The sequence below is a fragment of the Cryptomeria japonica genome, chromosome 6 (assembly GCF_030272615.1).
Source record: "Cryptomeria japonica chromosome 6, Sugi_1.0, whole genome shotgun sequence".
In the NCBI taxonomy this organism is placed as follows: Eukaryota; Viridiplantae; Streptophyta; class Pinopsida; order Cupressales; family Cupressaceae; genus Cryptomeria; species Cryptomeria japonica.
In genome coordinates, this window is record NC_081410.1 from 50306999 (window position 1) to 50331934 (window position 24936).

Sequence of the window (24936 nt, forward strand, 5' to 3'; positions counted from 1 at the left end):
AATCCAAAAATCCTTATCTGCCACTCCAATGCGCCAAGAAGACCTCCTTGGGTGCAAATTCCTAGGAGAGGAAGAATTTTCCAAAAATTCAAAAATCCTTCCTTGCCACTCCGATGTGCTAGAGATCTCTACCTGGGCGCAAATCCCAAGGCAGGGAGGAAGTTTCTAGAAATCCAAAAATCCTTCATATCATCCAGAATGCACCCAAGCATGCCAAGAATCTCGGAAATCATGAAAAATGGTTAAGTGTTGGGAATTTCCTCCTTTGTACCCCAAATGTGCCCCCAAGCTTTGTTCATGTTGTATTTTTCATACATCTCTTTAAAAAAATTAACAATGAAATCCATAAATGTTGCTGAATTGATGGTAGAACTAAGGATGTTAATCTTTCGGAACTCTCCTAGCCTAGATAGCACCTGGTTTTCCTTTTTTCATTTGTTTTGTGATTTTGGAAGCATGCTAGGACTTTTTGCTGTTGTTTTCTTTTCTTCATAGAGCCTTTGTGTCATGGAAATTTCTGTAAATTGATAAATTTTAGGTGTTGGAATTATTTTAGGGCCTAATATGCACAAGGTTGGTTTCATTTTACTTCCTTGTGTATTGGGTTTTCTCAAGATTCTTCAGTTTTACCCTCCTTGTATTTCTTTCTACACCACTTGTTTGCAGAATTTTTTTGTGAAGCTATTATTTATCCCAAATTGCTAAATACACTGAACAGATTTATTATGTGTTGGAATTATCCATGTATTGTATTCACAAGGTTGCCTTCATGTTTTTCTGTTTCTTTTTGGTTTTGGATATTGGAAACATGGCAGGGTTTTGTCCATTTTTCTCAGGAAAATTAATCATCTAGAGATTCAAATTTGCAGCAATTTCATGAGTGGCTGGCAAACAAAGCTTGTTCAAAGCTGAAAAGTCCCACACATTCTGCTAATCCCGAAGACTTGGCCCAGCAACTTGAAGCCAAGCTATCTGCTGCTGAGCAAAAGAGGTATTATTTTCTTGTTAGTTTTTGGCTTACTTGATGCTATTACTAGGGTTCAACATTTTCAAATGATAGATACATGAAAACTCTTAAAAAATTTGGTTGGTATTGCTCTCTTTTTATTCTTGTGTTTTGGTTTGCTTCTATCAATGCTAGGACTGAAAATTTTAAATAATTGATAAATGGATACCTGCTGTATTTAATATTTGTAGACACCTAAAATGATTTCATTTGGGAACCCTTACATAATGGAGGGAGAAATTTGGTGATTACTTACCATCTTAAACCGAATTGTTTTTTCAAATTTGTGTGGAACAAAGAAATATTGACACATAATTTTGCACAAAACTAGTCTTAGAAATATGGATAAATTTGTTTTTTTTTCTTATTGTTATCAAGGTAAAAAAGTTGGGAATTCGAGATAAAAATGATTAGTGATTTTTTTTTAAATCTCTAAAAAGTAGCTGACATAGCTGTTTTATTGCACTTTATATTTTATATAATATTATAGTAGGTTTTATGCATGGCAAAAGTCAGGATTTAATATTATCAGTTTAAAGAATATTAAGTTTTTTAAGTCTCAGATAAAATGACAAGCTTAAGATGGTTGTTCCTGTTAATATTAATTAGGGAATGGTGGAATCCAATTGCCTTAGGCAACATTGGAATCCGCCCAAAAGGGTTGGGCCCTTTCCTCAAACGTGTAGGGCAGAGCCCTATCCTCACGGCAACCTTAAACTTCGCCTCACAAACCTAAAACACTCAACGTGTTGCTAATAGGGCCGACCCTACTCACAAGGCATTTAAGAAAACAAATATAATTAATTAAAGTTAATTATAAAGGAAGCCGACCTATCCAAAAGGGTTTCTCTCCTCATATAAGTAAAGGCAAGAACTCATCATTATTAACTCAATTCGATCTGCTTCTTCATTCATGCGAAACCTACATGCCTGCCTAATGCGAACTTCGCCTCACAAACCTAAAACACTCAACATGTTGCTAATAGGGCCGACCCTATTCACAAGGCATTTAAGAAAACAAATATAATTAATTAAAGTTAATTATAAAGGAAGCCGACCTATCCAAAAGGGTTTCTCTCCTCATATAAGTAAAGGCGAGAACTCATTATTATTAACTCAATTCGATCTGCTTCTTCATTCATGCGAAACCTACATGCCTGCCTAATGCGAACTTCAAGGAGACACATGATATCTGCACTTACAGCAATCTGCCATTAGAAGGTGCGAAATACATGACATCTGCACTTACAGCAATCTGCCATTAGAAGGTGCGAAATACATGACATCTGCACTTACAGCAATCTGCCATTAGGAGGTGCGAAATACATGACATCTGCAGCAATATACATCTGCCATTAGAAGGAGGTGCGAAATCCATCATAAGGAGTCAGCAAATTCCTTGAAGGTCTGCAATCTAGGTTAAGGGAACAGCAGCATCCATCTCTCACATGACAGCAAGTGAATGTTGAAGACAGCCACCTCGATCTGCCATACCTCCTGTGACAGCAACATCTGAACCTACAAACACATGAGATAAGTGTTGTAATGTTTGCCTAACTATAATCCATAATCAGATCTGAGGATCTTTTCTGGCTGGGTTTTTCCTCCTAGGAGGTTTTCCCAGGGTAACTGTGTCTTGTCTCTATTTCATTATCTTTCTTTGCTATGTTTAAATCTGAAACTATAAATCTCTAATCTAATTAATCTAATCAGTAAACAAATTCTGATTTTCTGAATTTTAGTTAATCTGAAAGTGTTAAAATTAACATGGTATTAGAGCTATAGGCTAGATCAACTTTCAGATTTTAGAATTGAGTACTCCTTTATTTTCAGATTGTTGTCGCATTCTCAGGTCAGGTCAATGGGGCTGAAAGTTGAAGATAGGCTTGATGGGAATCTCAATTTTACTGCATGGAAGGTTCGAATCAAGTTGGCTCTAGAGGAAGAAGATCTTCTCCAATTCATAGAAGCGAAAGAGCTAACTGAACCTACAGATGCAGCTGAGCTAAATCAATTCAAAAAGGATGCTGTCAAGGCCAAGAAGATTCTCATTGATTCAATCAAAGACCACCTAGTCACCTCTATTGGCTCATTTACTACTGAAAGGGAAATGTTCAACCATCTACAAGGCACATATGAAGTTAACAATCTCAGTACGGCAATTATTTTACGACAACAACTACTTAATATCAAAATGGCAAAAGAAGATTCTGTTATTTCCTACTTTATGAGAATTTTAGAACTAAAGAATCAGCTAGGTTTAATTGGTCATAACATGGAAGACAAAGACCTTGTCATGATTGCCCTAAATGGTCTACCTCACTCATGGGAGTCATTTATCCAAACCATAAGTGGCAGAACTGAGTTACCTATCCTTGATCACCTTAAGAATGATTGCATCCAAGAAGAGTCTCGTCTCATCACAAGAGGGCAATCCAAAAGTACCCATGTAGATGATCAACACATGCTTGTAGCCCAATGCAAGAAAGGGGGAAATTGGAAGAAGCCCTATCCAAAAAGAAATAAGGAATTCAGACCATTTAGTTCCCAGCACCCCTGGAAGAAACCAAGAGACACCTCGCATGTCCGATGTTTTAGATGTGACAAATTTGGTCACTATGCTAAAGAATGTCAAAATAACCCTACCCAAAGAGAAGCCAACCTAAATGAAGTCTCAGAACAAAATGATGACTTCTTATTCATCTCCGCTCTGTCTAGCAGTAATCCTACAGATAGTAATACATGGCTGATTGACAGTGGTGCTTGCAGACACATCACAGGCTACTGTGATCATCTTTCAGACTTAGTATAAAAGGATACCAGCCTTCACGTGGTAATCGGTGATGACGCTCGTTATTTGGTAAGAGGTTCTGGCTCTACTTCTTTAAATTTAGACTCTGGTATTAATCTGCACCTTAGTGATATCTTGTTTGTTCCTGGAATTAAAAGAAACCTAATTTCCATTTCTGCTCTAGAAGATAAAGGTTATCAAATTGCATTTTCTGAGGGAAAAGTTCTTGCTTGGCCTAAGAAATCTAGTGTTAAATCTGCTCATATAATCAGTCATAGATATGATAGTCTTTATAAGCTCTCGACTAACCCTATTCAAGCCCTCATTAATGAGGCTCCTAAATCATGTGAGCTATGGCATAGAAGACTTAGACACTTGCATTATCAATCTCTTCCGTCTCTTAAAAGGTTAGTCAAAGGTTTGCCCAAACTCAGTCAAATTCATGATAAAACTTGCAAAGGTTGTGTTATAGGTAAAAATGTTAAAAGTCTTTTTTATAAAAGTGAAAATAGAGCTAGAGACAGACTAGAACTTGTTCACTCTGATTTATCTGGTCCTATGTCTACAGCATCTCCTAGTGGATTTCTTTATTACGTAATCTTCATAGATGATTTCTCTAGGAAAACTTGGATCTACTTCTTGAAATCTAAAGAATCTGATGAAATCTTAAGTAAATTTAAAGAGTTTAAGGCATTAATTGAAAACTCCTCTGGTAAAAGAATTAAATGTCTAAGATCTGACAATGGAGGTGAGTACACCTCCGGTAGCTTTCATGACTTTTGTGTTGAGTCAGGAATTAAGAGGGAGTTTTGTGTTCCATACAATCCTCAACAAAATGGAGTTGCTGAAAGGAAGAATAGGACTATTGTTGAGGCTGCAAAGCTTACGATTCACGATCAAGATTTAAAGACCTTCCTATGGGCTGAGGCTTCTAGAACAGCAGTGTATATCCAGAATAGATGTCCTCACCGTGTTCTAAAGAACATAACCCCTGAAGAAGCCTTCACAGGATCCAAACCAAACATCAGTCACCTCAAAAAAATTTGGAAGTCCCGTTTATGTTCATGTGCCCAAGGAAAAGCAATCCAAGTTGGAACCCTCCGGAAAGAAAGGCATGCTAGTCGGCTACAATGAATCCTCCAAGGCATTCAGGATATACATCCTGGGTCAAAGGTATGTTGAGGTAAGTAGGGATGTTACATTTGAAGAAGATATTGCTCTTAAGAAATCAAAAGGTTCTTGTGTTATTGATGAAGCTAATGACAATCAAGATATGAATGTTGATACTAACCCTGAGATTCAGAGGGAGCTGGTTGAACCTCCACCTCAAGATGAACATCATGATCCACCAGAGCACATGAATCCCACTGATATTCCTAGTGACATTGTCGTTACCAAAAAGAGGCCTCGTTGGGTAAGAAACATCATTCAAGAAGCCGAAAGATTTGCTGCCCCCAGCGGCACCTTCCGTGAAACTAAGAGACCACAAGTATTCTCCAACTACGTTGCATTGATGTGCAATCTCATTGAAACTGAACCTTGCAATGTTGAAGAAGCCTTGAATCATCATGCCTGGAAGCTTGCTATGGATGAAGAATATCAGTCAATCATCAAGAATGATGTTTGGGATATTGTGCCCAGACCCAAAGGTAAATCTGTTGTTTCCTCTAAATGGTTATTTAAAATCAGTGAACTACGGGGACGCGTCCCCCCCCTTTTTGGGCGCGTCCCCCCGTCAGAAACGTCTCGGGGACGGGGGGGCGGGGACGCGACGTCCCCCGCCGTCCCGCCACCGCCACCCAAACGCCACCGGGACGCGGAGACGTCCCCGCGTCCCCGCGTCTCCCAGGGAGACGTGGAGACGTCTCCTTGGGAGACGTTTGGGCGTCTCCCTGTCCTTCAAGAGACGTGCAGACGTCTCTCCAAGGACGGGGAGACGCCCAGACGTCTCCTATCGCCCCCACTTATATGCAATGTTTAAAATTAAAATTTTAAAAAAAAGTGAGTTTTTAAGTTTTTTGAGGGTTAAGGGGTAACTCTAATTGGACGTGGGCCAATAGAAAAATAACACCCGACGCCCCTTGACCCCAACTTGGGGGCGCTGCCCCCAAACCCCCGTTGAAAAATATAGGGGGAAACCGCGCCGATAGAAGTAGGGAAAATCTAACCTCCAAGTTTGATTAGGCTCCATATAACAACACAACTTAGAAATCTTGGTATTTAGATTTAGTATTTCAAATTTCCTATAGTCTCATTTCAAATGTAATTCTTACACTGTAATACTGTCATACATCTTTTCAAAACTAGTTTTTCAAGTACTATATGTATATGTACAAGTATATGAGCACCACCACCCCGCCACCCCCCCCGCCGCCGTCCCCCCGCCGTCCCCAAATTTAGGCCCTTGGTCCCCCCGTCCCGGAAACGCGTCCCCCCCGTCCCCCCGTCCCCCCTTCCCCAACGCCCGTGGAACACTGTTTAAAATTAAACATAATGCTGATGGTAGTATTGAAAAATATAAGGCTAGATTTGTTGCTCGTGGTTTTTCTCAAAAGGAAGGCATAGACTATGAAGAAACTTTTGCTCCTGTTGCTAGATATACTTCTATTAGAACAATAATAGCTATTGCTGCTGCTAGAGGCTGGAAACTACATCAGATGGATGTTAAGACTGCCTTCCTTAATGGTGTCATTGAGGAAGAGGTCTATATTAAACAACCTGAGGGTTATGAGATTCTAGATAGATTAACTCATGTGTGCAGGTTGAAGAAAGCTCTGTATGGCCTTAAACAAGCTCCTCGTGCTTGGTATGAAAGAATTGATAAATACTTGTTAAGTCTAGGTTTTCATAAAAATGATGCTGACTCTAACATATACTTTAAGTTAGCCAATGATGAAATGCTAATTCTAGTTCTATATGTGGATGACTTATTTCTTACTAGTAAAGATGAACTTATTGTTACATGCAAGGAAGAACTAGCTTCAAAATTTGAAATGAAAGACTTAGGTCTAATGCATTATTTTCTAGGTCTAGAAGTATGGCAAAGATCTAACAAAAATTTTCTAAGTCAAGGAAAGTATACTATTGACATTTTGTTAGAATGATGGATTGTAAACCTATGTCTACTGCTATGGAATCTAACTTAAAGAAGTTAAGTGTTTCTGTAGCTAACTCTAATTTTGCAAATCCATCAAAGTACCGGCAGTTGATTGGATCACTGATGTATCTAGTTAACACTAGACCAGACATATGTTTTGTTGTGAATGCTCTCAGCCAATTTATGAGCATGTCGAAACATGTTCATCTTGTTGCAACCAAGCACATCCTAAGGTACTTGCGAGGCACAGTTGGTTTTGGGCTGAAGTATCCACTTAACACTTCAATAACCTTGGAAGGTTATTCAGATGCAGACTGGGCTGGAAGCGTCAAAGACAGGAATAGTACCTCCGGTATTTGCTTTAGCTTGGGATCCGCAGTGATCTCATGGGCTTGCAGAAAACAATCCTCAGTGGCATTGAGTACTGCTGAAGCTGAGTATATTGCAGCAAGTGTAGCTTCTAGAGAAGTTGTGTGGCTTCGTAAGCTTCTTGCTAGGTTGTTTGGTCAGCCTTGGGATCCTACAATTATTCACTGTGATAATCAGAGTTGTATCAAAATGTCTATCAATCCAATGTTTCATGACAGGTCAAAACATGTGGAAACCCATTATCATTTCATTCGGGATATGGTGCAAAGAGGTGCTATTCAGCTGAAGTACGTTAGCACTGATGAGCAGGTTGCAGATATCCTCACCAAGCCTCTATCCAAAGTGAAGTTTGTGTACTTCAGGGACAGACTTGGTATTGTGGAAAATGAAACCCTAATTGAGAGGGAGTCTCAATCTCAGTGATACATTGTGTTGTATCAAACCACCCTCTGCAGGCAATGTAAGGTGGTATTGTAATCTTCTCAAGGAGAAGTGTAAATATTAACCATCCTCTGTGGGCAATGTAAGATGGTATTGTAATCTCCTCATGGAAAAGTATAATTATTAACCATCCTCTGCGGGCAATGTAAGATGGTATTGTAATCTACTCAAGGAGAAGTGTAATTGTTGACCATCCTCTGCGGGCAATGTAAGATGGTATTGTAATCTTCTCAGGGAGAAGTGTAATTGTTGACCATCCTCTGCGAGCAATGTAAGATGGTAGAAAAGATCCTCTCCACCCTCTGTGGGCAATGTAAGGTGGATCCAGTCTATGCTTGTGTGCAAGCTAGAAGATTATATTATGTAATTCCATTCTTTGCTTGTGTGCAAGATGGAAGATTATAGTTATGTTTCTCCTCCCTAATTAAGAGGGACTGTTGATATTAATTAGGGAATGGCGGATTCCAATTGCCTTAGGCAACATTGGAATCCGCCCAAAAGGGCTGGGCCCTTTCCTCAAACATGTAGGGCAGAGCCCTATCCTCACGGCAACCTTAAACTTCGCCTCACAAACCTAAAACACTCAACGTGTTGCTAATAGGGCCGACCCTATTCACAAGGCATTTAAGAAAACAAATATAATTAATTAAAGTTAATTATAAAGGAAGCTGACCTATCCAAAAGGGTTTCTCTCCTCATATAAGTAAAGGCAAGAACTCATTATTATTAACTCAATTCGATCTGCTTCTTCATTCATGCGAAACCTACATGCCTGCCTAATGCAAACTTCAAGTAGACACATGATATCTGCACTTACAGCAATCTGCCATTAGAAGGTGCAAAATACATGACATCTGCACTTACAGCAATCTGCCATTAGGAGGTGCGAAATACATGACATCTGTAGCAATATACATCTGCCATTAAAAGGAGGTGCGGAATCCATCATAAGGAGTCAGCGAATTCCTTGAAGGTCTGCAATCTAGGTTAAGGGAACAGCAGCATCCATCTCTCACATGACAGCAAGTGAATGTTGAAGGCAGCCACCTCGATCTGCCATACCTCCTATGATAGCAACATCTGAACCTACAAACACATGAGATAAGTGTTGTAATGTTTGCATAACTATAATCCATAATCAGATCTGAGGATCTTTTCTGGCTGGCTTTTTCCTCCTAGGAGGTTTTCCCAAGGTAACTGTGTCTTGTCTCTATTTCATTATCTTTCTTTGCTATGTTTAAATTTGAAACTATAAATCTCTAATCTAATTAATCTAATCAGTAAACAAATTCTGATTTTCTGAATTTTAGTTAATCTGAAAGTGTTAAAATTAACAGTTCCACAAGCATGCATGCTGATCCCAAAAATCTCCTGCATATTATTAAATTATTAATATTGTCTTAAAAGCTGAATATGTATTATGGTGGAACAAAAAATTATTGGCTATTGCCATTTAGTAGCTTGTGCATAGTTTCTAATTTTTATTTAGACATGTATTGAACACAATTAATAATTGGATGGATGCATGAGAAATTTAAATCAGGTCACCCATTTTTAAAGAGAACTAGCAAATAATATTAGCATATATTTTTAATGTGTTTTATCTTAACAAATTGCTTGCCATTGTTATAACTAATATCAGTGTTTTAATTTTTCTTAACAAAATTGATTGATGGAGATTAACTAATTAGTGAGTTTGTGGTCAAATTCAGACAATTCCATGACAAAATCCACTGCAAAGTGCAAGTTTGATAAGTCGTATCTGAGATTTTATTTTATGGATGGTGCAATTTATCTTAATTCCATTGAACTAAATAAGCATAATATTAATGATGTCCCCTTCCATCCTGCTGATGTTCCTTTGATGACTGTTTGTATCATTACCTCTATAGATAAACAGATGTGAAACTTGGTGCTAAACTTTACCGATTAAGGGTTATTTATCATGAATATGTAAGGGAAAAAATATGGTTGAGTAAGAGCAGTAGAAAATATCCTATACAAGGTTTAATGGTATGTTTTGCTAACAAACTTGCTTGACAAGATCAACCATGAAGTAGTATCCTTCAGGTAAAAGTAAAACTTAGTCAATTCCTTGACAAAATACACTGCAAAGTGCAAGCTAGACCAGAGCCATTATATCTGAGATTGTGATGCAATTTTCCTTATTCCAGTAAACTAAGTATGCTGCCAGCATCATCGATAAAGTGGAGAGATTATGATCTCCTTTCCATGCTGTAGATCTCCCTTTAAATTTTGCAGTATGGTTACTTTTTGTATCTTTGCTTTAGGTGAATGGATGTGAAACTCAATTTTAAAATCGATCAATATTGAATGTTGTGTACCATTAATATTTAAAAGGCAAAAAACTCTACAATGTGGGTGAAAAAATGAGTAGCAGAAAATATTCCTGCTTGGTTTTAAGGAGTATTTTCTAAAAAGCTGCTTGACAGAATCAACTACAAAGTAGTCGACTCTAGGTAAAACTCAAGACAATTCCTTGACAAGATCCATCAGAAATGGCAAGTTAACTCGGAGCAATACAATTGGTACAATTTTATTCGTATTCCTTTAAATAGAAGAAGTATTGTGTGAGGTTCATCCGAAAATTGGAGAGATTGATCTGTGCTTTTCATTTGCACCCAGCTGACTTCTCTGCTTTGATTTTTGTGATTTATCTTTACCTCCGTAGGTGAATAGATGTCAAATGGATTTTGAAATGTAGCTCATTTCATTATCCTTTCCGAAAAGCGTAAAGAGAAAAAAACTGAGGTTGATGTTCTGGTCTTTTCATCTTGTTTGAAAAGGCATTCAATCTGTTTCATAACTGTAGTATTTTTTCGTTTATGTTGACAGGCTGGGCCTGCTGTCACAGGCACAGATGTGTTTGGCCAAGTTAGATGAGCTTCGACAAGCTGTGAAAACAGAAGTGCAACTGCGTGCTGAGAGGGAGCATGAGGAACTGGAATCAAAAGTTGAATCCCATGTGTAGCGGGCAGAAACAAACAGGATGGCTATTCTTGAAGCAGAGAAGCAACGGAGGGCTGTTGCCCAGGAGAGGATGGCAAATTCCCATTTGCAGTGGATGGTGCAGGAAGACAAAGATAAAGAGTGCAAGGAAACACTTCATGCAACCATCTGTCAGAGAGTGGCAGCTGCAGAGGAGAAAGGTTTGGGTATTTTAGAAGCTGAAGAGACTCGTGCGCATTTATCAGTTATGCAAACAAGAAGGGTAGCCAATTCTGTCTCTCTTCAGAGAGAGATGGAAATGAGGAAGCAAAAGGAGAAGCTGGAAAACCGTTTGCAAAGGGTATGCATATTGAACCTTAGTTTGTCATCGCTTTTCTTATTTTTACATTCTGGGAGCTCATTGTTCTCTTGCCTTTACTCAGGCAAAGCATAAGAGAGCTGAACTTCTGAGACAGAGAGGAAGATTTGGAGGTGCCAGTCATATCAATCACCATAAAATGGTCAAGCACGGGGAATGCCTGTCAAGAAAGCTAGCAAGGTCAGTGTCTAACTTGTGAGGGAATATAGAGGTTGAATAAAGAGTTTGCTGCATGTGAAATCGGCCATTCTACTGTTAATTCACTTCCTTTTGATAAGTTTGCAGCTCGGATACAGTCATTTTCCACATTGCAGTCAGTTACAGCACTTTTAGCTCGTATTGAGAGATGGTTCATGGTGTCACAACATAGTGATTCCAACATTGCAAACATAGACCATCTGCTTAACCGAATTTCTCTGAGAAATAAGAGGACGCGGCTAATCTGGCTCCAAAATGGCTGACTAACCTTCATGTTATACACACAGCCGAAAAGTGAACGACGCAGCTAGTTCTGCCGAGCAAGGCCAAGATCTGTAATTTTCGACTTACCCTCGTGTTATGCAGAATTTGTGGCATTTTGGAGCCAGATTAGCTACAGCCGAAATAAGAGAACGCCCTCGAATGGTAATACAGCTGCAAAGAAGACTGCTTCTTAAGGATCTGTTAAAGCAACAAATAGAAGTCAAAAGGAAAAAACTGATGAAAAGGAGCCTTTGAGGTATCCTCCACGTGTCTTTCTTTGTGCATACATGATTTTGGGGCATCCTGAGGCAGTCTTTAGTGACAGAGGAGAGCGTGAAATTGCGCTTGCAGAAGCAACTACTAGGCTTGTTCCAGAATTCGAATCCTTAATCCATATTATACTGGATGGGCCCTCATGCAGTCCTCATTCAACATCACCCTCTTTAAACAAAGAAGCTCGCAGTTGGGATTCCAAAAGACCTCAAACATCAAATTCGCAGCAGCCATTTGAAGGTCAGCTTGCAGCGTTTGATGCTGCATAGTGCTCTTACCTTTATCAATTTGTGGTATGGAAAGTCAAGGATGCTCAATCACTTGAGGAAGATCTGATTAGAGTGGCTTGCCAGCTTGAACTTTCAATGTTACAGAAGTGTAAGATAACATCAAGAGGAGAAGAGGGTGATGTCAGCCATGACATTAAGGCCATTCGCAGACAGGTCAAGATTACTTATTCTCTTGCATTTGTTTAATGCCACTTGAAGAAAAATTGGAATTTATTTTCTAGGAAGTATGCATTTTAATTTTTATCATGAGACCAGTAAGTGCTATTAAATAAAATACTAGTGGTAATTCCAGAATGTGTACATACTGTAGTTATATATTGATACTGGTTAGACCTCTTTGATACCATTTACATGGAAAGATAAAGGAATTTGGAATCTCTTTGTTCTTGCCTTGCATTACAATTGTATTTCAATATGTATGCTTAGAAGCAACTAACAGCAATTGACACCATAATACCTTAGAGATCTAAAAAATTTGACATGCTCAACTTCCATAGATGCGGTCCTGTGTGGATGCTACTGCATAGTGCTGCTTGATATAATCATATATGCATTGTATAGAGCATCAATGGATCCTTTTATTTGGGATACAATATTTGCCAATATAGAGTACTAACTATGATATAAGATTCTCTTATCTGCCCAGTTTCAGATCAAATTCTCAACACATTGTGTTTATAAAAAATGTCTTGGAAAGTGTGAAAAACGGCTAGTATTGGAAATTTCCTCCTCTGGACTCCAAAGGCACCCAAGTCTTGGAAATGGCAAAAATGGCCAAGTGTGGAAAAAAATCTTCCTATCCCTCAAAATGCACCCATGTTTGAATGGAATCTTGGAAATGGTGAAAATGGTGAAAATCCCCCTTCCTGCTCTATATACACCCAAGCACTTTCAGGGCGTGGAAATGACACCAAGTAAGAAAATCCTCCTATAAACCCCAAACGCACCCAAGTCTCCAGGAGAGAAAGAAATGGTCAAAATCTTCTAAGGAATAGAAAAATCCTTCCTACTATCTCATGTGCACCCAAGCTAAGAAGAATCTTCCACCAAAAACGGATTTGGCACCAAACATTCGAAAAATATATCCCCTTATGCACCCAAGAAAGAAGGTGATGTGGAAGACGAGCTTGAAATGTCCAAAATGGGATATTCTCCATTAATGGGGCGTAACCTAATGGAAATTTCTATTTATGAAGTCAAGTATGACGAGCAAGGTCCACCAGAACGACAAGTCATCTCCCCCTCACAAAGGAAACACGAAATGTGTTTGGGAAAGAATTAATGAAGTTGCTAAATTGTCCCAGTGCCAACTTGGCAACTTGGTGGGCGAATTTCTTATTTAAACAAGGCATGCAAGTTCATTCTTCACAACGCATTTTGGAGAATTTAAGCAAGATCAAGACATGAAAAGAGAACTCTTACCTTGGTGGATTTTAAAACTTCCATAAGCATGAATCTAATGTTAGTTATTTTATTTTGCAAGAAATTAAATGGCAAAGTCAAGCAAGGTGGCGAGCACTTCCAGGCAAACGCAGATCAAAAAATGAACAAAAAGGATAACTCCTTGAGTCAAAGATCATTTCAAAGGGGAGAGAAGTCAGTGACACCAACTTAGGAGCATTCAAGTTGGAATAAAGATAAGAACATTTGGTGACAATGGACATCTGCCATCAGCTGTAGCCAAGAAGATAGCCAGAAGTGGAATTGTGGCGGCAATTGGTTTCCTCCTGCCATCCAATGCCCAAAGCTCATCATCAAATGTGCGAAACACTACAGCTCTGAGAGGAGCAATTGCGGCCTGATGGCAAACTCCTTCCAAAACTCACAATTGAGGCAATTACTAAAGCTTTTGGAATCCCCATGTGTCAATCCATGGTGTTCAAGACAAAGGAAAGGGCAGCCATGCTCTATGATTCCAGAATAGATGGATGTGTTGGAATCGTCAACAAAAAATGGATGCAAAAGCCAAAGCCTCACCATTCCAAAATGCCCAAGCAGCTCACCAGCATGGACTTCAAGCAAGAGTATAGTGACCTCATGTTGAAGATGAGCCAGATTATGGGATGTCCACAAGCATTCATTTTTTAGCCATGCATCTTTTACTTCATTAAGGAAGCTATGGATGCCGTAAAGATGGTGGATTGGGCAAGGATAATTAGTAATAACCTGGACGAACAACTGAAGAAGTTGATGCATTCCCAGTCCTTCTACATGAGCTCCTACATTGTTTACATGCTAGCAAGAATGGCCAAGTTCAGTGATTGTCAAGCGAAGGACCTATGAGCTGCGGTCCAGGACAGTTGAAAGTCCACAAGTGTTATCCTCAATTGCGCTTGTACAGCACTACTTATTTCAAGAAAATAAATGACGCCTTCACCATGCACATTGTCCAATCCTTATAGGGAGGTGTTCACATGAAGCTATCGCAAGACGTGAGGAAATTGGTAAAGAAGTACGGAGCTTGGTTCATCTAGTTTATGAGATTCACCTACATCCGGGTCCATGGATTCTCTTACTATCCCTATAGGCTCCCAAGATACCCAACAAATAAGATGGTACTTCTTGAGGTAAGAAGACACCTAACTACCTATGATAAGATTCAGAAAAAGAAGAAGAAAGGTGGACTCGAGTTCATGATCGTCATGGGAGGTTATGATGAATTGTGTCCATCGTTAGCAGCAGCGAAGTTAGCAGAAGAACTGCAATTCTACCACCTCATAGCCCACACTGCAAGATTATATTTTGATCCGTACAACAAGATAAGAATGGTGGTTGGCGTAAGGCACAGGCATAAGATACAGCTGGAAGATTATTGGGCTAACGCCAAGGATGATTATGAGGTCAAGAAAAGAATGTTTTCCAAGTTGCCTCTTAGGATGATAAGGATATGCAAAACCATCCAAGTGCTAGGTCAGGTAGAAGAGGATGTGAACAATGTTCACCATGATTATGAGAAGGAAAAGGATAAGTCAATTCAAGTGCCTAATTAGTCAAAGCCAGAAATTGTTGATCTAGATATCCTAAGCTGACCAGTTACAAAATTTACAGGACTTTGGGTTGAGCTTCACATCAACAAGCTAAAAGCAAAGAACACCCACCTGACTTATAATTTGATGGGAGACTTGGAATCACAAGATGAAGCCACTGAGGGGTCATCAGGAGCTCAAGCCAAAGAAGAGGCAATTCCTGACAGAAGGGAAAAACGTGGAAAAGAGGAAAGCATTGCCCAGGATTCAAAGCCAAAGAAAAGGTAGGAATTCCAAAGAGAAGAGCCACAACAAAAGAAACAAAGATTAGAAGAGATGCAATCGCTTGGTAACTCATCAAGTGTGCAAGAAATTGGCATCTTCGCAAAGGAAGTAGCAAGATTCAACACAAGAAACCAGGCACAGGAAGAGGGCCAAGACACTTCACAAGCACTAGATATACTTAGTGTCAATGCTTCTCGAAGGCTTGTTCAGCAAAGAAATGAGGAACAAGAACTTCCTCTGAATATAGAACAGCATATCTAGGATTGCTTTGGAGCTCCTTGAGGAAGTAACATAGGAACAAGAGCAGCTAGAAGCACATGATGAGCAATCAGCCGCTCTACATTGGCTGAAAGAAAGAATGAGGGAGGAGCTAGAGGAGGAAATTGGTCCTACACTTGAAATTGAAGAATTTCTAAGCCAGATAAACAAGCCAGTGGAAAAGAAGGCGGCAAATAAATTCTCTAAGGTAACCAGAAATGAATCAGTGTCTAGGACTCTACATGTTGCAGTGCCAAGGGTTGACAAGGCCAAAAGTGATATCACTCCAGAAGAGTATGATGTAACACCAGTTGATTTGGGGCGTGCTACTAGGGCACAAGTGATAGAGGATTTTGATGATTCCTCTCAAGCACCGAAGGAACGGATGAAGGAGATGGAAGAGAAATATAAGAAATTGAAAAATGAGAACAAATCTCTATGTGCTTATGTGCAACGCTTAATGCATCCATTCAAGCAGGAAGACTAGACTTTTGTTCCTCCCACAGCGCTTCCAAAGGAATCAGTTGATAAACTTGAAGTTATAAGAAAAATCGCCCAAGGAACTAAGAAATGGGTGGAGGACATTTTCACTGTAGCAGGTAAGTTCGTTGAGGACTTGGCCCAAATATGCTAGAGTCCTGGTTGTCCTTGGTAGACTGGAGAATGAGGACTAGCCATGGGAGGACACATACATCTATCAGAACATGACTATCACACACCTAAAAGTATTGATGAAAGATGGTGAAGTCATCAAAGAAAATGAAGTGTATAACTTCCCTCGGTGTTACTATGTAGTAAATGTCAAGTTCTTCGAAAGATCAAATGAGGAGTTAGCTCAATTGAGGACAGTAGTCAAGAAAATTTAGGAAGAAATCCTCAATACCATCAAGACATTGTTTACAAAGAGACTAACTGACGAGGAGCTAACAGTGGAAGATTTTAAAAGCAAGCTACATGAATTCTTCTTCATGGAATCCTTCTCAAGGGATCATCTAGAGAATGTTGCCTTATTTTCAAGCATCATTAGCAAGACTTGGGAGACAATGTTAGGATGGGAGAAGATTTTCTCCAAGTGTGAAAAGGACAGCCATTTTAGAGTAAGTTTGAAACTACGCCAAGTATCTTCGTAGGTGAGCTCAAGTCCATCATGACTTCATAGTGGACACCCTATTTTGGGTGATGATTTATTTAATGCATGATGGAGTTGTGGGCTACTTAATGCATAGTGGGCACCTTATTTGGAGTGATGGGTTATTTAATGCATAGTGGGTTTGATGCCTTATTGTTAGGCCAACTACTTGGTGCTGCGTAGGTTATTTATGGTCAAACCCTAATTAGTGTTTTGCATGGATAGATCATAGCCCTTGATTTCAATGTAATCTTGGTTGTCCATTTTTATTCTTGGGACCTATAAGAGGGGTTCACCCCTTCATTTGTAAAAGAGAGAGAATTTGTATGAGATTGTTGCTATAAGCTATCAGGATAATAAGAAGTAACTCATTGGTTTTGGTGATTACTTTTGTAATTTTGAAAGTTTGCACGGTTTCTCTTCCTCAAGTAGTTTAGATTTGTTTTCAAGCAATGGATGAGATAGATGATATTATTTCATGGTGAGATCATTTGCTCATACCTTTTGCAAATAGATGATTTCTATTTGCAGCGTAAGGTTGGATTGCGCCCCTTTTATGTGTATGTTTAACTTCGATCACGACTGAACATTGTTCGTCTCGATGGTGTTCATTGGTGATATGAAAATCTTTTGCACAACCCTTGAATATTGCACCTCCCTTTGCATAGTTGTCTAGAGTTGGCGAAACAAAGTGTGGTTGATTTCACCTGAGCCTTTGTTGTCTTTTGAGTTCTTTAGATTTAGATTAGAACTTCTCAAAACTCTTCACTCATTTACTTTCCATCACAAAATTGCATACATCAAGCCAAACAAGCTCATATCCATCACAAAGTCGCATGTTCACAGTAGGAACCTTGGAATCGCTTGTCTGATCTTCCGCAATCTTATCATACACGAGATTTTGCTCAAGAGAGGATAGAGTGTCCAGTGGAAACTTTATTCTATGTTGGTGTGGTCATAAAACACCCATCAATAGGTCTCTCCTTAACGTTTTAGTGGCTTCTAATAGCACATTGGTGTTATTGAAGTCTATAGATGCCTCACATGTAGTCACATTGGGCAAGGTGATCTAGGAGGTTGGGGTGGAAATGTTGTCGAAATTATCGCGGGCAATGCAACAACATATGTAGCCACAAGGAGACTTATTACGGAGAGGCATCCTACTATTTCATGCACTCCTTGTATTTCATATTGCTTGGATTTGTTGTTAGAGGACATTGGGAAAATCGGATGGGTCAAAAGTGTGGTGGAAGATTCTAAACAAGTTATCAAATTTATCTATAACCATACTTGGGTCCTATCATAGAAAAAATACAAATGGCAAAGAGCTTGTGTGACCAAGAGTGACACAATTTGCTAGCCATTTCCTCACTTTGCAAAGCTCCTCATCTCAAGCAAATGTCTCTATTTGACACTTGGTTGGAATCTCCATTTTTTATGACTTGTTCATTAAAAATGGAGAGGAGTTAATCAAGGTAAGTAACAAATACAACAATATTAAGGATTGATTTTGTAATAATTTAAAATTTGTTTTTGAGTTTTTTAGGTGATAGAAACTTTGGTCAGGGTTTTTTGTATGCTGGATGGAAATGACATGCCAATGGGTCTCCTTTATGAAGCCATGGATGAGGCCAAAGAGGCCATTTTGCATTACTATTGTAGAAAAAAAATATGAAATCATTTGGCACATCAATGGTTGTAGATGGACAAACCAACTCCACCAACCAATGCATGCCTTGACCTACTACTTGAACCTGAGATTTTACTTCTATGATACATTTAAGGATGATGAGTAGGTCATGGCAAGAGCTATTACATGCATTGGTAAGATGGAGCCAAATCGTGAGATGAGAGACAAAATTCTTGATAAATTGGAGGTGAGATTTACTATATCTTATTTATGAATTTGGAAATGTTGAGTCTCTAGAAACATCCATTTTACATACATAATAAATATTTTCTATATTTCATCTATCTATTCAACTTCTACAAGGGTGCAAAGGGGAGACTATTTTCTTTAGCTCAATATTATAACAACCAGGAAAAAATTTTAGTTCAATACTACAAGTAGAAATTAGAAACTTGATTCTTACATTTTTAACTTTATTCTTAAAAAATTTAAATGCTTTTTTGTAGATTTACGGTGGGAGAATCATGGTGCTGCCATGCCAAATTTTCAAAGGCTAGCCATTTGTATTTTGTCCCAGCCATGTAGTACTTCTAGTTGTGAAGACAATTGAAGCTTATTTAAGAGCATTCACATGAAAAAGAGAAACAGGTTGACCCTAGAGTGCCTCAATGCTCGTCTTCATTCAGTACAACCGTCGCCTTAGAACTAGAAAGGTTGAGGGCATTTCACATGATTCCATCAACTTGGATGAGGTTGATCCTTAAGATGAATGGATTGTCAATGAACAAGATAATATCATCCTTATTGATAAAAATCTGGCAGAATTAGAGAGAGGAGCAGCAGAAGCAGCAAAACTGGAAGCAATGGATGAAAACGAAGACACTTTAGAAGAAATAATCCAATATCTTTTTTAAACTATAGAATCTTCTAGTTCAAGACCTGAAAAATTATGTTAACATTAGAAGGGGAAAGTGGAAGATGTAGATTGTATTTGGTTTTTTATTTCATTTTGACATATCATCATACGTAAACAATGATAAATTTATATTGCTGTTATACAATTCAAACTATGAAATTTTAAATTTTGAGAGTTGAGGATCATATGATGTGTAATATTTAAGTTATGACAAATTGATACTCAAATTAGGCTTTTATCATTTATGTTGTCTGAGGGAACTAATTTCTTTTTTTTTGTCGAGTCCGTGCCGAATTTTTTGTGAGTCTTGAGCTTGAGTCAAAATTTTGGGATGCCGAGCTAAAGTACAAGTCCAAATCCTAAAACTATGGTGAAAACTATCATTTGTAGATCATCTTCAACAATATTTTCCATTAATTATCAACATCAATTTCGTTGGCAAATATACACCTCCCATAAAATGCAACTGCTCCTCCACCTAAAGAACATGTTCCAGCAAAATACACATAATCTCATGACATAATTGTACAGTTTTCATAATGATGCAATCCTCCTGTCCAAAGCTGCCATGTCAGGATTATTTTCTTGTAAAGCATATCCTGGCATACAACCTCCTACAGCAACCTGCATAACCATCATTGAAAGATTCATCTAGAGAATAGCCTGCACAGAAAATAACACTCGTTGCTTCAAAGCCTGAACCAAACTCTGTAGCAGGGGATTTGGAAATGCAATAGCAATCTACTAATAGTATTCCGTTTCTCACATAGTTACCAAAAGACACAGGGATTCAGGTATCCATATGGGAATGGTACTCCAATCACATTAGGGTATGAGAGTAAATGAATAAGCAGACAGCTATATTATATACAAATGCAGTCACCAGAATTGTGGGTACAGGGACAGGGACACAATCCTAATTCTTATAATGGAGTCTCTTGGTAACTATGGTTACTCATGGACATCTCAAAAGAAACATGTGTACAAGACAATAAATCATAGAACAAAGATCACATACACTTATTATAATCCTTGGAAAACAAATGACATGAATATAAACTTCAATTGGAAGAAGAAATGAAAATGATAACAGGGTATATCTATGGAAAATACAGGAAAAAAGAAAAGCTCACTGGAGATTATCTTGTAATTCAAAAATATTAACAAATAATCAGGATTGAATATGAGAAAATTCTGAAACATTTTTCTAGGTATTAAACAAAATAAACTTATTTGACGATTCAACAGCGGTACAAATTAAATCTCTAAATTCTAAATCTAAAAATTCCTTTCATTCTAGTCCTTTAAGCCATGCCTTTATTCACTTCCCAAAAAAGGATAAATATAGCATTACATTTTTAGAGTGTACCTTTTTCTCATATCCAAATATATTGGAATAGAAACAAACATATCGCACAAATAAATACATGTGACCCTGCAAAAATACAAATAAAGAGTAAATTTGTGTGTTTTAAGTTCACTGACTATCTTGGTTGTACACTCGCTAAACTACATTATCTCTTAATCATTTGGTTTAAAACACCTAACATTCCAGGAATAAAATACATTAATAGTAGATCTAACAAACATTGAACAATGGAAAAAAGTTTCTTTCAGTAGAGGGACCAAACCCATTTGATTATTAATTTTATAATTAAAAGCAAATGCACCTGAAGAAGTATATTTTTTTGAACTGCGCAGTTGAAATCCCTCACCAAAACCTGTATTCATGGCCAAACTTCACCAATTAGTGAACATTATACTTATTTAAACTATATAGTGAATAAGCTAACAGAGTAACAATATCATTTTTGGAATCGTTTATGTTCCACAAACAGTCATCAGAGAAATCTTAGCAGCAAAAACTGTCATATACAAAGAGCTCTCTTCTAATGTTCCTTTTGGGTCCTCGGTGAACTGCCAGTTAATTATTGCTGAGTGTGGAGAGTTGATTGAATGAAGCCAACGTACCTAAAAACTGGAATCATCAAACTACTACCGGGTCTTTAATTATTGCTAAATGCATGAGTCTTTAATACATCCGGGTGTTTCTTGCATACTTGGTTCAACGCTACCCTACACAATGAACATGTTATTTCAGAATGGGCAACATTGTGAACCCTGCACCAGTTGGGTAGAAGTAGGTCTTCAATGAAAATTCTGTGTTCAAGTGTTGTGTTCGTTCTGCACATTTGCAGAAAAAGTCTGAAGCTGCTAAACAGCTCATTTTGCTCTGGTGATGATGTCACATCATCATGATCCTCTACAATTCTTTCCAGATTTAGAACTGGATTCGAACATTGAACCAACAAAACTTCATTTGTTGAACTTATATCAGTTCTGTAGGTTCCCATATCAGACTCCAAAAATAGAGTCTCATTGGTCTGATTATACTCAGTAATGATCAGCTTAAGCCTGGGTTCAAACTCAATTCGGATTTGGTTTACTACCCCTCTCCATGGCAGCCACATGTGGGTAAAGCTTGAATGTGGCCAGCCGTTAAGGACGCGGGTCTAGTCTCGGCTGAGCAACATACCATGCCACTAGAATGTCCACTACATGGATATCAACGTACATCTGGATGCACGGATCTATTGCCAGCTGCATATGGATATTATTTAACTCACCCACCACATTTACCTCAGATTTGTCCAATTGTGTCACTTTCCAGTTAGTCTTGGTGGGGGTTAGGCCTAAAGCAGTGCACACAAATAAGGGCATAATATTAGCTAAAGCTCCTGAATCTATGAGACAATTGTGTAGATTTTTGCCAAAGATCCTAAGTGTCAGTAAGAAAGGTGGGGGTTCCAACTTTTTCGTGAACAGATTGATAGTGGGTTCTATTGGGACTGTATCAATGTTCATTACTGAATTATCTTGAGCTCTTCCCCATGAACGAACTTCAAAACCAGTTCCCATGGACTGATCAACTAAGGATTCCGCCTATACAACTAATTCACTGTTGCACCTCTAGGATTTGTTGGTCCTCTCTCTCTTACTTCATTGTTGATTTTTGTAGGTTGCTCTGGTGGAGCTCTTTGTCCCAGGTTCTCATCGCCTCCCTTCGTCTGAGTTGGTGATCCCTCCCTAAGGCTGCCCGAGACCATATCTCTGACCTCAGAAAGCCTCATTAGTTCAGCGAGGGACAAACTGGTTTTGACCTTCTTGAATTCATCTGCCACCAATTGGCCTAACCTAGTAACTTTTGCATTACTGGAAAGCTGCTCTACTTGAGAGGGTTTAGCATTTGGACTCTGGTTTGTGGCAGTTAGTTGGTTTGGGAAAAGAGGTGCCTTAGAAGAAGTTTGCGCTTTTTGCGGTTGACCTTGGCTTGCGTACTCTTGTGGCGCCCTGGGATAACCTGGGTTATTATTCGCGTTCTGGTCTTGGGGAACTTGAATATCCTTTGGAAGTGTGGAAGTGGTGTATGGGCCACTGTTGTTGTTCTGATTGTTATTGTTATAATACCCCCGGTTGTCGTGCTCATACTGCTGGAAAGCGTTCACATCTGCGGGCTGATTTGGATCTGCCACTTCATTTTCATCCTGATTAGGAAAGAAGAAGGGTGGAATGTAGGTTTCCAAGACCAGGGTTGTATCATACCTAGGTGACGGAATTATCTCATATCCAGTAGGAGACGTTGATTGGGATGTTGTGTTTTCAACCTCCCGTTGAAATATGTTAGCCACCACTTGAAATTCATCACACTGCAGCTCTGAGTGTTGGTTGGTGTTATGTAGCCTACACCAATTTGGATAGAGCTGCCTCTGCTAGAAATACCTTGTCTGTCGGCTTGTTTTCAGGTGTTGGTGGGTTACCTAATAGAGTAGGAACTCCACCATTGTTAGGACGGGTATTCCATGTTCTAGCTGGCCTTTGATAACCTTGATTTTGATATTGATTTTGGTGTTGGCCTTGGTGCTGGTTCCTCTAGTTATTCTGCAATTGATTATTCTGGTTTCGCAAATAAGTGACCTCAGAGAAAAGCTTCTTCATTTGGTCAGTTAACTCTTGCATCTCATCCTTTTCCTCCTGTGTTCTAGAAGATACTGCAGTATTTTATAGAAACACGGGTTGATTGGGGGGGATTTGAGATATAGGTGGTCCAGGATGGAGCACCAGCTGATTTGCGGGGGCTGATATGTCAATTGCGGGATTGGATTCATGATAGGTGTTTAGTGGGCTAAGGCTTGACTGATCTCTTGAATCTGATTGGGCATCGCGGGCGGTCCCAATTGCAGCAATGGTCCCGCAATATTCTGGGCTAAACCCTTACTGATCTCCATGGCCTTAGTATACGCCTCCATTAATGTAGTTGGTGCAAGTTAGGATTGTCGGATAAACATCGTTGTCAGATAATCCAGAGTTGAATAATAAATCTCCCTTGCCGAAGCATCACTCACCACATACGGATCTTGCAACCGGGTGAAGGCCTTGGGAAATTTGTTATTGAAAGAACTAATTGGCTCGTGGCCTTGTCTCTTCACTTCTACGAACTGTTTGTACAACTCGGTTGGAGTTGTGGGAATACCATATTTTCCTATAAAAGTTGTCTTTATCTTTTCCCAAGAATCAATAGACGATATTGGCAAGTGGATAAACCAGTAAAATTCGTCTTCTCCTAAAGAGTAAGGGAAGAGACTACATGCAACATCTGCATACTCGATCCGTCTGTTACGCAACGCATCCTCAAATATTTTGATATGCTCTTTTGTTGTCCTGTTTAGATCATTTACATGAAAGATTAAACAAAACCTATCCGGACTTTTGGGCATATCATGGTAATTTGTGAAAACTATTCAGGATGGGTTGTCCGCCAACCAGGTCGCACCATTTGGAGCAGGTTGATTTTGTGCCATCTGTGGCTGAATCAGTGGAATAGAAGGGGCAACCGGAGTAGTAGCAACTAGGACTGTGTAAACAGTGCCCTCTGGGCAACAAATTGCTGGTTTGACGAACTGGGCTCACTGGGGTCTGCAACCGTGCGGTAATTTTTACGCCTATAGAACTGAAATCCTGGAATCTTTCTCGTTCTAGGCTGGACTTCAGGACTTTGTCCGCAACGAGGAGTGTGTGCAAAGCACAACACTCCTCCTCCAATACTCCCAAGCCTAACAGCCAAAGCCCCTCACAAGGAGACGAAAGCAAGCCTTCTCCCACTTTCAAATCTGAGATTAATAAATATATCCCTACGATTTCTACAAAAGTCTTCTCCATTTTATTTACCACTCCCACAAATTGATTGAAAAGTTGTTTTTCCCTCCAAAAAGGACAATGGCTGCTATATGAGCATGAAGAACCCTCCGAAGGTACTATTTTCTATGAATAAAAAGGGCCAGAAAATGTGCCTTATTAAAGAGAATGCTTGATTAGGAGATTTCCAGGTATATATAATTGGCGCAGAGGTTGAGTCTTCTCAAAAAGAATGCTTTAATTTGCAGATGTGAGCTGTATATACTGGCCCACAAAACATGAAAGTTTGGATACATAAAAACTAGAAACATTCCAGGCCAATACATATAATGATGATGATTAAGCGATATATTATTTGTTTCTTTGTCCTCAAGCAAGAAAAGGGTTAGGTTTTCCACAAGAAACTCCTGATTTTTGAAAAGTTGGCATGTTCATGAAGCCAATGTCTATAGAATTCAATCATATGGAGGATCTTCCAAGCATTGTTCCCATTTGTATAAGG

General features: G+C 38.9%; 1 protein-coding gene across 3 annotated transcripts in view; it reads right to left on the bottom strand.

Moving 5' to 3' along the window:
- Positions 1-24936, bottom strand: part of LOC131079419 (protein VASCULAR ASSOCIATED DEATH 1, chloroplastic) — a 179452-nt gene that overhangs the window by 97394 nt on the left and 57122 nt on the right. For 2 of the 3 annotated variants that reach the window (XM_058017360.2, XM_058017359.2), the window contains exons 3-4: positions 20912-20962; positions 20596-20676 (exon numbers count right to left, since the gene is read on the bottom strand). In XM_058017360.2, the coding sequence (XP_057873343.1) occupies positions 20596-20676; positions 20912-20962 (132 nt within the window). The remainder of the gene's footprint in view (positions 1-20595; positions 20677-20911; positions 20963-24936) is intronic. The other variant, XM_058017361.2, reaches the window with a different exon arrangement.